Source organism: Colobus angolensis, unplaced genomic scaffold (genome assembly GCF_000951035.1).
Source record: "Colobus angolensis palliatus isolate OR3802 unplaced genomic scaffold, Cang.pa_1.0 Scaffold58, whole genome shotgun sequence".
Classification (NCBI taxonomy): domain Eukaryota; kingdom Metazoa; phylum Chordata; class Mammalia; order Primates; family Cercopithecidae; genus Colobus; species Colobus angolensis.
In genome coordinates, this window is record NW_012119376.1 from 6,685,900 (window position 1) to 6,702,372 (window position 16,473).

General features: G+C 41.7%; 1 protein-coding gene across 1 annotated transcript in view; it reads left to right on the plus strand.

Annotated features, from left to right (window-relative positions):
• The first annotated feature begins 2,489 nt into the window (after positions 1-2,489).
• The window catches only part of NHSL1 (NHS-like 1), a 154,581-nt gene continuing 140,597 nt past the window's right edge, over positions 2,490-16,473 (plus strand). Inside the window, exon 1 of the mRNA XM_011962070.1 lies at positions 2,490-3,317. Within this exon, the coding sequence (XP_011817460.1) occupies positions 3,116-3,317 (202 nt within the window). The 5' untranslated portion in view covers positions 2,490-3,115. The remainder of the gene's footprint in view (positions 3,318-16,473) is intronic.

Below are 16,473 nucleotides of genomic sequence, written 5' to 3' on the forward strand. Positions count from 1 at the left end.
GCTTCTCCTATTAAACCTTTCCTTGATGTATACAGGGATGGGGGCACTAGAGGAAAACACGCCAGTTACTAATGACACCAATTCACCTTTGCTGCTGTATATATGCACACTCCACGGAGGAAGAGATTAGGAAAGCGCTCAACAGCCCTTCTGGTAAATACAGAACAGCACTTGGGCTGGGCATGGTGGCTCACATCTGTAATCCCAGCACATTGGGAGGCTGAGGCGGGTGGATCACCTGAGGTCAGGAGTTCGAGACCAGCCTGACCAACATGGAGAAACCCCATGTCTAGTAAAAATACAAAATTAGCTGGTTGTGGTGGCACATGCCTATAATCCCAGCTACTCAGAAGGCTGAGGCAGGAGAATCACTTGTACCTGGGAGGCGGAGGTTGTGGTGAGCCGAGAGCGTGCCATTGCATTCCAGCCTGGGCAACAAGAGGGAAACGCCATCTCAAAAAAAAAAAAAAAAAAAAAAGAACAGCCCAAGGCAGCATATTTATAATTTTTTATTTTTCTTATTTATTTATTTTTTGAGACACGGTCTCATTCTGTTGCCCAGGCTAGAGTGCAGGGGTGCAAGCACAGCTCACTGAAGCCTCGATTTCTTGGGCTCAAGTGATCCTCCTCCCTCAGCCTCCTGAGTAGCTGGGACCACAGGCAAGTACTAACATGCATGACTAATTTGTTTTTTCTTTTTTGGGCGTATTATTTGTAGACACAGGGTTTTGCCATGTTTCCCAGGCTGGGCTTGAACTCCTGAGCTCAAGTGATTCATCTATCTTGGTCTCCCAAAGTGCTGGGTTTATAGACGTAAGCCACCGTGCTCAGCCAGATATTTTTAAATTAAAAATGCAGCCGCAGGATTTAGAGAGTAGGGAGAAGAGAATTGTGTTCGTTGTTTGGGTTCCATGGATCCTTTGAGTGTGCACAGATGTGTGGCAGGGGGTCTTGTGAACCGATGAAATGGTAAACAGCATTTGGGACATTAATGGATTTTTCTGGTGAGATGGTCATTTTTTACTTTTCCTTTTATATTTTGAGACTCTCAAAAAGTGCTTTCTACTCAGAAAGAAGAGAGTGGATGTTTGATGTTAGCCACTGATGTTATGCACAAATATTTTACCTTTGCCTTTACAGTGGTAGTCAAAGTGGAGATATTATTCCAATTAATAACTGAAATAGGCTCAGAGCACTTGGTGATATAGCAAGCATCCCTGGTAAGTGTGTGAATCTCTGATCCCAGTGGTGTCAGATGCAGCCTGGGCTTCATTACTGATTCCTCTATGTGACATTGGGTATGAACATACTTTCTCTGGGCCTGAGCTTTCCTATCTGAAAATCAAGGAGTTTAAACTATATGATCTCAAGGACTCTTTTAGCTTTTAAACTGAGGCTGCTTTGTAGCTTCTCCCTTAGTAGTACCTGTTCTCTGTCATTATTTACATGGTATAAACACTTTGTAGAACTTCTGACTATCTTCTACAAGTGTTGCTGTCCCAGTAAGCTTGTAGAGCCTTTTTCTTAAAATCTCAGTGAATTGGAGTAGATGTATGGTGCAAAATCCTGGTTTTAAAATTTTTAATCAAAGTTTATTTTCTATTGCAGTTTGTTAGTTTTAATATATTTGATCGATGCTGAGTAAAGCAAAGTGCTGCGGGACCTAGTTCTCTACTTGTGGCTTATTTGCTTTACTCCAAATAGCACTTGGGGGAAGGAGATGCCGACCCAAGTTTCTATGATGGAAAGTTGCAGGGACTTTGAACACCCCTAGGACTATGCAATTGCAGTAAGTTAGCCTTGGGTGAAATGCTACACCCAAATGCATTGCAAGTTATGGCTCTAGATAGTTTGCAGAGGAGGCTCAGGGCTAGAGCCTGCAGCTAAGTGCCACTAGCATAGCTCTCTGGTGACTCTTTGTGATCAGATGATCATTCAAGATTGGATAGGAATAACCCCCAGGGGCTCCCAGTGATAGGGCAGAGGAGAATCCTCAGTCCCACACTCTGGCTGCTGGTGACAGGCAGGAGTGACAATAACAGGTACAATAATGGCTGCGTTTCACCTTTGCTGGAAGCTGGGGTCCATTATATTCTCTTTGCAAGTATGTTTCCTTAAATGATGGACATTCCTAAATACATCTAGGAATGTTGGATGTATCTATATCTATACACTGTATTAAGCCCCTTCTCAAAATTGTAGTTTCAGAAGTATGGTTTGATAATTAATGATCAAGTTCCTTTTCTTTATGCCCAGAAGTCTGTATTCTGCACAGACTTGCATACCCCTAACTGCGCTAAAGTTCAGAAGTTTGAGCTGCCACTGGAGTATTGACCGTGGAGAGGCGGGGTTTTCTGTCTCCAATGAGGTGCCTTTGGTGTCAGGAAAGCCTATCGTCTTTCGCAGGAGTGCTTGCTCTGTAATCCAAGCAATAGCCACGCAGCCGGTTTTATTGTTTGCGGAGTCCTGCGGCTCTTAACGAGCGCTTCACAGACGGGAAGGAGAGCAAGTGGGCGGTGTATGATTCTGCCCTGTGCTGGGGCGAGTGAGCTGAGCTCTTTGATTTCTCCCAAGTAACCGTGTGGGTGAACTGTAAACTGGGTGCCTGGCTTGACCCTGAATCTTTTTCTCTAGGGTGAGGAGTTCCTTCTTTCTGCAACCGACAGCTGGCTTTCTGCCCTGGTGGGGAAAGATGCCCAGGAGTAGAGTAGGATTACAATTTGGGGTGCTAGGGACACACCAAAGAGTCGGAGTGCCTTGGCTTTGTGTTTTGCAAAGTCCTGACAAGTGCTCCTGAAATGAACACCCTGTTTCATTTTTTAAATTATACTTTTATTTATTTATTATTTTTTGGCCGTGGATATTGCTGATCTAGAAACGGAGTCCACAAAGTGGCTAGGGTAAAACATTTTTCTTTTCTTTCTTAATCCCTCCTTTTCCCTTTCTTTTTAATTGGGTGACACAGAAGCCGTCTTTTTGGATAATGCCGTGCCTGACTGTCAGCGTTGTCTAAGAGGGAAACAGCAGGCGTGTGGAGAGGACCTGGGCCAATGCAAAAAACCCAGCGTTTTGTTTGCTGGTCTGTTCTTTGTCTCTAGCTGATTTTGAAAAGAAGATGAAAAAGGAAGGCTCTTCAGGTTCCTTCAGACTCAAGCCGAATGCAGGTTCTCTCTCACGTGCTGTGAGTTGGATAAATTTCTCCTCCTTGTCCAGGCAGACAAAGAGGCTGTTTCGCAGTGATGGAGAGCTCTCGGTTTGTGGGCAGCAGGTGGAAGTGGATGACGAAAACTGGATATACAGAGCCCAGCCCAGAAAAGGTGACTCGATTTTTTAAAAATTTAAACATTTGAAAAAGTTTGTTATGTAGAATTCTTTGTTTCTATCACTCCGCCTTCATGATTTTTGCCCCCATTAGGAGTTTCTTTTGAAATGTTTGTTTTTGTATTGGAATTCAGCGTCATTTGTTTACAAGTCTAAAATAAAAATGCTCTTCCAACTAGATTCAGCTTGAGCTTGTATCTTGTATCATTCAAAGAAGGATAAAGTAGCTGTTATTTGTTCTCGGCAGCCTCCCTCCCTCCATCAGAGCCACATGCTCATGTGACTTGTGAAAAGTTCAATGATAAACCACCACCCCAGAGAGAATCTCCTGCCCTTATAGCAATCTGGGGCTAGAACGTGGAGCTCTTGTAAAACTGTACTGAGAAAACTTCAGGAATCATACATAGTCTTCTTGCATCCTTCTTCTAAGATTGATGAATTACATGAATGCTTGAATTAAGCTGGTGTTGAGCTGTGACATCAAGGAAAATGAACACGCAAGGGGCTTAACCCTGATATGTTGGTCCCAAGGAGTTTTTGGATTTTTTTTTTCTCCTTTCCTTCTTTTAACCAGAATTTTAGTTTTCTATCAAGTTTCTTTTCAGATTGACATTGACTCTGTTCTCAGGATTAACATGTTTTGCCTCCAAGATGAAAAAAAAAAAAAAAATACCAGTCCTGCTGGGAGAGAGGGAAACAGGTCCATATTTCTTAACATACCCCTATTTTATATTTAGATTTTCTGAGTTCTTCCTCTTGGTGTGTGTAGAGACTGAATTGTTAAGCTCTAAAATGGTTTCTGCATTCAGTGCAGTGGGCAAAGCCCAGTAGGGGAGTGCTATTTAGGTATCACAAAGGAACCAAGTCCAGACATTCCGCGTGATTGTGTGTTCCCTGTTTATCACATTCTTCCCCATGCCAAGAGAAACCTTGCTGGAGTCTTTCAGGGACCTGTGCTTCCCCCTGCTTTGGAAAGCAGAACTACTGAAACGTGAGAGAATCAACTAAGTTAAATATGTGCTTATGAGTATAGTAATTATATCACACAGGCTGAGTGTTAATGCAGCCCTTCTTCAGGGGGAATGTGTGTAAACTATTTGTTCTTGTCTATTAAACTATGGCACAAGAGGGACTAGCTGACAATCTTTGAAAGTATCAGTTGTTTATTATATCGACAAGGTGATCAACAATGACCCACTGATTCTGAGCTTAAAAATGTGGATTTTCAGTTCAAATGCTGTGTGATTGCCAGGCTTAGAAAAGGCATTTGTGCTTTCTGGCTGGAGTTGTATAGCTTAGTAAGTCCGTGAACTTTACTTTTCTAAATCAGGAATAAGCTGTGGTTTTGGTAAATGATTGGGTTGTAATGTTTGAAACAAAAATGTTTGAAGGGTGGATTCAGTAGTGCTGTGGTCGCGAGAGGGTATAGTTTTGATTCCTTTGGGCTTTGCCGAAGGTCGCTTTTTAGGACTTGTTTGACTTGAAGTCAACCACTGTCAAGTCTCTGTTAATGATTGTATACATGTGAGCATGAGGCTGTAGGATTTCTACTGTAGATGCTTCATCTGAATTAGCATTAAAGGAACAGAGACTGAATTTGCGTGTATTAGTTTTAGTTGGGAAATAAAGCAAATACTGTACACGTGACTTGTAGAAAATAAAGAAGTCATTGTAAACGACCGGGGTGACTTGTGAAGGGAGGACTTGCTTACGTAGCAATACAAAAGATCGTGCCCTTTATCCCTTAATGGAATAGGGGATACAGTAGCTTCATGAAGATAAATGGAAGCATAATACATGGTGTAAGTTTATGTGTTTTTTAAAAAATAATTGTGCATGAATAATATGATTTTTGATATATGGTGTCAGAGAGAATCCTTAAAAAGCTGCTGATACATCAAAATTCATGGCATTATATTCTGTTTTCACATTTGACTTACAAAAGAAAATTGGCTTCCAACTTTGACATCTTGTCTCAGGGGCATGTTATAACAGTTGATCTTTTTTCCACACAATTCCTTTCTTTGGAGAAATACAGAAGTGACATTTGTTTAGGCGAGCAGATCAAAAGAGGAAAAGTCTTCAAGAAAAATTATACAGAAATGAAGTTTTTTCTCAGAAGCATCAAATAGGCTGAAACTCTAGCGAGGATTATCAGGCAATACTAAGAATGCCCAGTGGCCACGTTAGGATTTGGTTGCAAATAAATATGCACTGGGAGACACACTGGTCTGATGGGAATGTATAGCATCTTTTATATCTCTCTGCCCAGATCACGCACAGCCTAATCCACCTTCCTTTCAGTTTACTCCGCAACCCCCCTAACTTACATTAACATTTTTTGATCTATACAGATTGCCAAAAACCTGCTCTCCTTCCTCCCTGCTCTCTCTCTCTCTCTCTCTCTCTCTCTCTCTCTCTCTCTCTCACACACACACACACACACACACACACACACCCACAACCATCATACAGTGACAGCTCGAGGTAGGGCAACTGTAGCTTAACAAGCCAGCCTCGCATCAGTGGTCCCCCTGCGGGATCTGTGGTTGGTGGAGGTCCGGTTCTGCAGCTCCTGGCGTTCTCTCTCCCCTCCAGCAGCTGCTGCCAGGCCACACTGCTTGCCTGTTCCCTGCCCGCTGTCTCCAGGTATGCTTTGCACCATTAGCCTGCTGAGCTCCTACCATCAGTGTGTTGTATGAGACACATTCAATTTCTGAAACAGAAGCTCTTTTAATAGGGAATTTCTATGCTGGATTGTTATCAGGAACATGAAAATAAAGTTTTGAAGTGGTTACCCTTATGGATATCTTTCAGTACAACAAACCAATAGCTTTATGATTTAATGTCAAGAAACTAAGGATAAAATTATAGTGCTTGAGATTCTTCTTTCTTTTGAGAATCTTTTTTAAGATTAGAAGCTACTAGTATGCATTCTCTAATTAGACTACTGTTCCTGAGCTTAAAAAGTAATTACAAGATACATATCGATAGGTCCAAAGCAGCCACCAGTAAGCATCTGTATGTTTTCTTTTGTATGTGTGTTTGACAGCACACTACAAGTTTCAAAATTCTCTTGAATCCCCGTTTATACTCGGAGAGGTAAGAATGAATTGGGTAACAGCAATGATCAATTCTTATACTCTTAGTATGATATGACCCACAGCAGTAGTAGATGAGGTTTTAACTTAATTAGCCATACAAATCAAGGGCGTGAATCGCTATCTTCTTTATAGTAAAAAAGTAGAATGCAGTGGTAGATGAGACAATATGTAACTTTTCACGTGAAGTTGTGAGAACATTTATTGGTGGAAACATTACTGAACACTATGTGCAGGGTACAAAGAAAGATAGCACTCAGTCCCTGAAGTCATGGAGTTCATGCTTAAATGGAGAAGCAGATAAGACATCTAAAGTGGGGGGTTAAAGAGAGAATGTAGGATAATTGTGAAAAAGTGCAACACGATGACCTAGATGAGAAGGTCTGGATAAGAGAAGGTCCAGATAAAGGAAGTTTATCCAGAACATTTTCATGTTTTCATGGTCTTCTGACTGTTAGCATTTAACTGAACAAGATTTAATGAGTACCTGCTGCTTTTCTAGCACTGTGGAAGGTCCTTGAGGAAAACTAATGACTAGTAGTATTTATTCTGTGCTTCCCCTTTCTTGCTCACTCAAATAAAACTGAAAGAGGTGGAGTCATAATGGGGTGTCCGTCCTCTCATTGAGCAGAGCTTGTTTTGTTGTATCCCCGGCTCTCCATTTAGCTGGGCAGAAGCGTGATTGATGATCCTGGTATTGGCAGGTCAGCAGATAGAGAGGGTAATTGACATGCAAAGCCTTGCTTTAAACAATGTTTTCTCCTTTCCTTCTGGACTTTATCATACAAACTAGTAATGTTACCAGCTTGGAATCATTTGAATGTCAGTGCCCTCCCTTCTCAGCCACTACAAAATTGGCCAGAGAATGGCCATACTAGGTATCAAGGGTAATGAATAATCCATATACTAGATAATCAATTTTTGAGTGTGGGAGTTGGATCTATTAAAGTAATTTCATCCCAATTTTTCTCCTAATAAAATAGTTGCAGAAAGCAGGATGCTTGTGCATAATTAGATTACTAATGTCCAGATATTACAGTGGAGAAAAATGACATGAAAGACCAAAAGCAGCTAGGTCAAAAGTCAAGATCTTGTTTCCATGTAAATAGCTGTGGTTTATTTCTGGTAATAAATTCCTTAAAATGGTGAGATTTAGGAATAGCTTCCTGGGCCAGGTGTGGTGGCTTATGCCTGTTATCCCAACACTTTGGGAGGCCGAAGTGGGCATATCACTTGAGCCCAGGAGTTCAAGACCAGCCTGGGGAACACGACGAAACCTTGTCTCTACAAAAAATAGAAAAAGTAGTCAAGCATGGTGGTGTGTGCCTGTAGTCCCAGCTACTCAGGAGGCTGAGGTGGGAGGATCGCTTGAGCCCAGGAGGTCGAGTCTGCAATGAGCCAAGATCACACCACGGCCCTCCAGCCTGGGTAACAGAGCAAGACTAGGTCTCAAAACCAAACAAACATAAAGACTGGGTCTCAAACCAAAAAAAAAAAAAAAAACCTCCATAAAAAATAGCTTCTTTATGGCATTAAGAAAACCTAAGAAATATTGAAAAATATTGTTAAGTAGCATCACAATTTTAAGAGTGAAACAAGATCAGTAAGTTTTATTTATTCCGAGGGTTACTACATATATCAGAAAAATAGCCGAAGGAAGTTTTACCGTGGTGTCTTAACAAAAGAGATCAGCGAATGTCATAGTATTCTTCTTACTTCCTACTGAAGTTGACATTCTGTGAAAGAGACACACAGTGAGTGCCACTTAATATTTTATCTGGTTTGTTGAGACTGCCCTTTATTGACCTTTGATTATTATTGTTTTTTCTTCTAAAGTTGGGACTCTGTTGTCTCACTGCCTTGTTTTATTGTAAAATGTCTTTATTTGCAAATTAAATTGTTGAAGTTCGATTTAAATGATATTTTATCTAGTATCCTTCCTTTTTTAGTTTAAAAACTTTGTGCATTTGTTTTGAGAAAAGACACTGAAATTATGAAAAATATCTTCTTTGAAAATTATGAAAAGTATTTTAAGAGTGATAAAAGAAGCAACTTATTGTCAGGGCTTGGGTTTGGAACTGAGTAACCTGTGTTCTTTTCCATTAAAATGTCTTTGCTAAGTTACGGAAACCTTTGAAATTGATCTTTACGAACAGTTACTTTTATTTATTTTTTTTGAGATGGAGTCTTGCTGTGTTGCCCAGACTGGAGTGCAATGGCGTGATCTCGGCTCACTGCAGCCTCTGCCTCCGGGGTTCTAGCGATTCTCCTGCCTCAGCCTCTTGGGTAGCTGGGATTACAGGCACCTGCCACCACGCCCGGCTAATTTTTGAATTTTTAGTAGAGATGGGGTTTCACCATGTTGGCCAGGCTGGTGTTAAACTCCTGACCTCAGGTGATCCACCCACCTCAGCTTCTCAAAGTGTTGGGATTACAGGCGTGAGCCACCACGCCTGGCCAACAGTTTCCTTTTTATAATTTTAAAAGATCTTGCATATTATTTAGGGTTAATTTTTATGTCTCATGCAATTATTATAAAATATATTTCCCTGTCATTTCAGGGTGTTTTGGTTTAATTATAACATGTTCTGTCAAATTAGAGGGGTTGGTTTGTTTCCTTTTTTTTTTAGAGACAGGATCTTGCTTTGTTGCCCAGGCTGGAGTACAGTGGCGCAATCATAGCTCCCTGTAACCTTGAATTCCCAGGCTCAAGGGATCCTCCCCACTCAGCCTCCTGAGTAGCTAGGACTATCGGCACAGGGTACCATGCTTTTCGAATTTTTAATTTAATTTTATTTTTGTAGAGATGGGGTCTCTCTCTTTTGCTCAGGCTGATCTTGAACATCTGGCCTCAAATGATCCTCCTGCCTTGGCCTTCCAAAATGCTGGGATTATAAACCTGATGCACCATGGCTGGCCTGGAGTTTTTTTCAAAACTATAGTCTTTTCTATCAAATACTTCAGTTTAATCTCCTAAAGGTCTGCTGTGTTTGAACCCGGATGTCTGTCCTCATAGAGTTTAGGCCCTTATCAGCTCTTACTTGGGCTTCTAAATGATCTTCTGTTCTCTCTTGCTTTCTCCACTCTTGTTCCTCTTTGATGCATCCGTGAGTCTACACTGTTTCCAGAGTGATCTTTCTAAGATACAAAAACCAGCTGGTACCGGTGGCTCAAGCCTATAATCCCAGCACCTGGGGAGGCGCAACATTTGAACTCAGGAGTTCATGACCAGCCTGGCCAACATGGTGAAACCCCATCTCTACTAAAAATACAAAAATTAGTCAGGTGTAGTGCATACCTGTAATCCCAGCTACTTGGGAGGCTGAGGCAGGAGAATCGCTTGAACCCGGGAGGCGGAGGTTGCAGTGAGCTGAGATCGCACCACTTGACTCCAGCCTGGGTGATACAGCAGGCCTCTGTCTCAGAAAAACAAATAACAGAAAAACCCACAAAAACAACTGGATCACCTTTCTGTAGCTCCCCATTGCGTACAGAATGAAGCCCACATCACTTTACATGGTGTGAAACCTTACGAGATCTGCCTCCGTCCGCTCCCCTCCAGAACTAGCATACAGACCTATTGCTTTTTCATAACTCCAGAAACTAGCACCTCACGTTCCCTGTTATTCCCTCTGCCAGGGTGCTCCAGTCACCTCCCCTGCCTGTTGACCTCCTACTTATCCTTCTAGACTCCCTTTAAAACTTTGTGAAGTCTTCTCTAACATCCTCAGGCGGAGCTGATGGTTCTTGTCTATGCTATTTCTCTGCCTTCTTCATTCCTCTCTAATTGTGTTTATCATACACTGGATTATGCTTACTTGTTTACTTGTCTGTGTCTTGAACTAGCCATGACCTGTTTTAGGCCAGAGACTCAATCTTACTATTATTATTTTTTAATCCCCAAGGCTAAGTGCACAATAAATGGTTGCTGAATGGGTATACTTAAGACATCTGGGACTTGGTTAAATGGTGCTGTGCGCATAGGCTAATGTGCTAAGCAAATACTTTCTGAATTTGGCTTAGCCCGGCTAATTTTTGTATTTTTTAGTAGAGACGGGTTTCACCATGTTGGCCAGGTTGGTCTCAAACTCTGGGCCTCAAGTGATCCACCTGTCTCAGCTTCCCAAAGTGCTCAGATTACAGGCTTGGCTTGAGCCACTGTGCCCAGCTTGTTTTTGTATTTTGGGAAGATCACTGTAGAAACAGTGTAGACTCCAGGATGGATCAAAGGGGAACAAGAGTGGAGACAGCAAGAGAGGACAGAAGACCATTCGGAAGTCTAAGTTATATGTAGCACTGTATGCTTATTACCAGTGCTCTCGACTCTGGACTTCTTTGAGTGTAATAAAAGAGAGGGTTCTGTTTGTGGAACATAATTTCATACTTTTGGTGTTTTCTGTTGCTTCACTCAAACTATGCACGTATCAAGCACTTTGTATAAAAAAAAAATTTTGATCAGGGCTGTTTTGACCAATTAGTAAAGCTGGCTTTAGTGAACAGAGAGCAGATATGGAATTAACGATGCCAAGCCTGATAAGGAGAGGCTCCATGGTGCTATTGCAATCTTTTCTTAACTGGTTTCCCTGCTTTCACCTTTGTACACACGGCTCCCCTCCCCACCAATTGGGCTGATCTTAACCTAGCAGCCTCAGTGATCCTGTTAAACCTCAGACATGAATCATGTGTAATTTCAGTGCTTGAAACCCCTCAGGTGCTTTCCTTCTCCAGGGAATTGAATAACTAAACCTTGACAACGCTCTCTCTCTAAAGCCCTATACATTCTGCTTCCCTTACCCCATTGCCTCCTTGTGCTTCCTCCTCACTCTCTCCTCCACAGTCACACCAGCCACACTGTGAAATGGGGTAATACCTATTCATCATACATATCAGTAGCAGGTACAATTTATTTATTGAATAAATGAATGTTTGTTTAATAGATATGCTGTAAGCCTACAAATTTAATCTGTTGTATTTAATGATATTGCCATTGGATTGATAATCTCTTCACTATCAATAGTCAGTTGAGTCAAAAAATGTCTTTATCCTAGTGTAGACTATACTATTATGTAGAATTTCCAGTTGTAGAAGTGTCTTTGGAGTACTTATATAACCTAGGCAACTCAAGTGGAACCTATCACTTCCTTTATGTAATCCTTCAAGGAGTTTGTATCTCAGTGTTGACATCAAATCCTGAAATGATTAAAATACTATATTGCAAATCATGTCTGAATCAGTCAACCTACCCATAAGCTTAATAATGGCTAATATTTAGTGAATGTTTACCGTGGCGAGACACTATTATTAAAACTTTACATGAGTTCATTCATTTAATAAACATAGTCTGGATATCATAAGTGACCAATAAAAACAATAGTTGGTTTGGTAAGGAAGGGTCAGATCATTAGAGAGAACTGAAAACTGGGCAGAGAAACAGATGTGGGGAGGCAGGGAATGAAGTATAATTCTTCAGATAGAGAAATGACATTGAAAGCACCTAGGGCGTTTTGGTGTCAAGGACTTAATAACTTTTGGTTTAAGGGCAAATACTCTGCTTTGAAAATATTTGAGTATGTGCTTCATACTTCTCCTAGATTTGAAGCCCTTTGAAGTCTAGCCTGTCTTTTTCAAGTGCCTTGCACTTTGCAGATAGTAAGTAAATATCTGTTGTGAATATTTGGTTGAAGCTGTGTTGGAGGGAACCCACTCTGGTTATGGTGTGCAGAAGGGATTGGAGCATTAGAAGTTAGAACTAGGTCATCTAGGGGCTGAGAAAAGACAGTTCTGATTGAAGGGATTATATAGGCACATAAGGGAAAGTAGTAATGAAACCACAGATTTTCATGTTAGGCTGTCTTTTTGTGTGTGTGTGAGACAGAGTATTACTCTGTCCCCCAGGCTGGAGTGCTCTGGTGCAATCTCGGCTCACTGCAACCTCTACCTCCAGGGTTCAAATGATTTTCGTGCCTCAGTCTCCCCAGTAGCTGGGATTACAGGCACATGCCACCACGCTCGGCTAATTTTTGTTATTGTTGTTGTATTTTTAGTAGAGACGGCGTTTCACCATGTTGGCCAGGCTGGTCTCGAACTCCTGACCTCAGGTGATCCATCCACCTCAGCCTCCCAAAGTGCTGGGATTACAGGCATGAACCATCACACCTGGCCGTGTTAGGGTATCTTTATTAAGAGAAGTCACAGATTTTCATAATTACTTGTTCCGTTAGCAACAGCATCTGTGATTTTTTCCAATGTATAGTTATACTTTTTCTAGCTTTGTGAACTATGGGAAGTCTTTACCTTATATTTCTAATCTCCCTAATTAAAGATTATATTTATGGCAATCACTGTCTTAATAAATGTGATTGGAAAATTTATGCATAATCAACATACACACTCTTCATATACACAAATGTGTGAGGTATAAGGCTGGGGATGCCTGAAGCTGGTTGCAGTGATGTAGCTGTGGTCTGACCCTCTTTAGCCCATACCATACCTCTTCTGTGTTCCATTGAATTCAGCATCTCTGAGCATTCTCTATCAGTTCATCGCTGACATTTGATGACTGACTAGCAGATATTATAGACATTGAACCAACAATTATTTATTTAGCTTTTGCTAAAATTCATTACTGTGCTGGCTGCATCTCGCTTTGGCTATTTAGGCCACAAGAGAAATGGTGAATGCTTGCGTAGGCAAGCAGTTGTCTGAGACCATCTTCCCCCTGTGGTTGTAGGGGGAGGACTTGTTGGCCAAGTCTCCCAGTCAGTGCTTCCCCTACCAATACCATCATTTTCTGGACTCCTTTCTAGTGTTTGGGTGCATGCTTGGGCGTGCGCCTCAGGTGGCGGGCACATCGTGGGTTCTTGTGTTTGGCAAGTGCTTAGTGCTGCATACACTTGATGTAAAGCAACCTTCTGAGTAACTCATACTGAGGAGTCAATGTGAAAATGGCTTGAATTGTGAAGTTACTGGGAGCAACCTGGCCCACAAGGTGTTTCCTAGAGTGGGTGCTCATTAGTGTTGGTGGAATGAAGAGGGACTCTACTTTCCCATTTTCATGCCCTCCTATTTTTGAAAAAGACTGTATTGGGAGTAGTAGTGAATGGAAGAAGGTGGCAGTAACCTGGAGGGAAGAGGAGGGGATAAGCTATAAGGAAAGAAGAGATCATGACTCCCATACTGATCCAGTTCCACCCCCTCACTTAGCTAAGACTTTTTGAATTCCCATCCCCTAAGTAATCGTGGTTTGTGGGAGCTTGGTCAAATTTCTGAATATGCTGCTTGCATCACTAATTGTACACTTGTAGTATTGTAGGTTTGTTTTTATGTTTTAAGGCATAACTTAATACGTTTTTGTACATCATTGAAAAAGGTATAGAACAAGAATAAAGGCTAATCTATTCACTGGTGAAAATAATTTTAGTGGTAGAAGTAAATTGTCAGGTTTGGGCTTAATATATGTTTAGCTTTCTTGAAGGAAAACTCACAAGTATTAATAACAGCCATAAGCAGTTGAGATTTGCTTAAACAGTATCACTTGAGTTTTGTCCTTTCTATAAACTTGATGAGAGAACATGAGAATAAGTATATTTTATTGTCGATACAATTCCCTTGCCTCTATTCCCTAAGCTTCTCTTTCACTTTGTAACTAGAAACGCCTCAGCTAAAGCAGAAACTGGGTATCTGGTGTTTCTGGATTGCCTTCTGAGATAAACCAGCATTCCTTCCTGAACAAGGGTGGGTATTGCTTTAGTCTTGATTGGTTGGGGATTCTTTTACAAAGCAGACACAAGGCAATTTGTGAATTTACCTTGTGGGTGGTTGTGGCTGGTGCTTAGTTTGGTTGCTGTGATCATCTTGCCTGGTAGTTATTTATTTACGTAAGTTTTTCACCAGTAGAAAGTACATAGAATGCTTTGACTTCCTGGAAAAAGAACTTTGATTTCTACAATGAAAGTCATTTCAGTGCTGAGTTCTTCAACACACTCTATTCCCATTATAAAAGGATATTTTAAATATTTTTTCCTTGCTAGCTTCCCAAGTGCAACTCTTTGTCCTTAAGTGTGCGTGCCTGAGTGTTGTTCTGTCATAAGTATCTTAGCTCTGTTGCATTTACAAGTCACTTTTGAGCCACCGTGTCTCATTTGTGTGCTATTGATGCTTTATGAAGCTGGCAAGGTTGGGATTTCTCTCCTTCAACATTCCTTTGGATCAGCAGACCTTGGTTACATCGCCACTCTGGAGAATGTGTTGGTTTATTCAGTTGATCTGTGTTCTTATGTCACTGTAACCAGGGGAAGGTTATGCCACTGACTTTAGAAATCTCGAAGGTTATGTTCCAACTCCAACTAATAATAAAGGTTTGAACAAAAATCCAATTAGTAAATTCTCTAGTTTCTGAGAAAGTTGAGCTAGTTTTCTCTAGAATACATGCTTGTTGCAAATGGGGGAAATAATGTCCTACAGTAACTATGGTGGGAATGTTTTGGGGTTTTCAGGGCCTGAAAAGTTTGTAGTTTATTTTTTAAGTCAGAGAGTTTAAGAAGTTTTGTTTGTGTCCAAAGTAATAAATACACTTTACATTGGTTCCCAGGCCACACATGGCGTATATGCACGGCATGCATACATGGAATAGCTTTGTGGAAAGATTTACCTTTACTGCGTGTCTACAGATGATACTCTATTTTCTCTGTTTATTCTATTCTATGTTATCAAACAGAACATGTCAGTCCTGACTTACTACTTGATTTTATGACCCGCAAAAATGGTGCTTTCGGTAGACTTCACTTCTTTCAGTAGGGTGTTATTATGCATGTGTATCACATAACTTTTTTTCTCAATATTTAGAAGTTACAAGCTATGATGGAATTTCTGTAGATAGTCCACTGTTGTCTTGGTGTTGGAGAAAGGCCTGGCATACCAGTAGTACTTTGAGAAACAGTGTAGAGTAGTGATGCCTCTCAGAAAACCATCGGGTCCAAAACCCAGCTCATGACTCTGAGCCACCTACACATTCATCCACCATAGGAAGTCCTTTTCTGGGTTCCCCTCTGCACCCCTAGTCCAGGACCCTGTTGGTGTATAAGCCTTGAAAGTTGGCAGCAGGACTGAGTGATTTCCAACGGGAGCCTTGCTGCCTGCTGCAGGGCAGTGTGAAAGAGCCTGCTAATGCACTCAGGCTGATTCTCTGCACCTGCTCACTGGCCCTAGGGAAAGCCCATGAATAGCAATGTCTGGCCAGTTTCTGCCCTGATCCTGTAGATTTCCCTGTCATTATGCTTACCAGCCTACTGTCCATCCCCCATAGGGGAAAATTAGTTGTGAAGTTTAGTCCAAAACTTTTACTTTGAATTGTTGGGCTTTAGCCTGTATGTAGCAGAGATCGTATGTCTGAACTGGAAAACAAAAGCAATGTTTTGGTGGGGTTTTTTTTTTCTTTTTTCTTTTTAAGAGATAGAGCCTCCCTCTGTCATCCAGGCTAGAGTGCAGTGGTGCAATCATAGGTCATTGTAACCTCGAACTCTTGGGCTTAAGGAATTCTCCTGCCTCAGCCTCCCAAGTAGCTGGGACTGTCAGGGGCTTGCCACCATGCCTGGCTAATTTATTTTACTTTGTTTTTTGTAGAGAAGGGGTCTTGCTGTGTTGCCCAGGCTGGTCTTCACTCTTAGCCTCAAGTGATTCCCCCACCTTGGCCTCCCAAAATGCTGGGAATATAGGCGTGAGCCACTGCCTGGCTGTACTGTTTTCTTTGAAACAGTTACTGTAAAAAACTGGTTATTGGGGCCGGGCGCTGTGGCTCACACCTGTAATCCCAGCACTTTGGGAGGCTGAGGCAGGTGGATCACGAGGTCAGGAGATCAAGACCGTCCTGAACATGGTGAAACCCTGTCTCTACTAAACCTACAAAAATTAGCTGGGCATGGTGGTGCACTCCTGCAGTCCCAGCTACTCAGGAGGTGGAGGCAGGAGAATTGCTTGAACCCGGGAGGCAGAGGCTGCAGTGAGCCAGGATTGTGCCACTGCACTACAGCCTGGGCAACAGAGTGAGACTCCG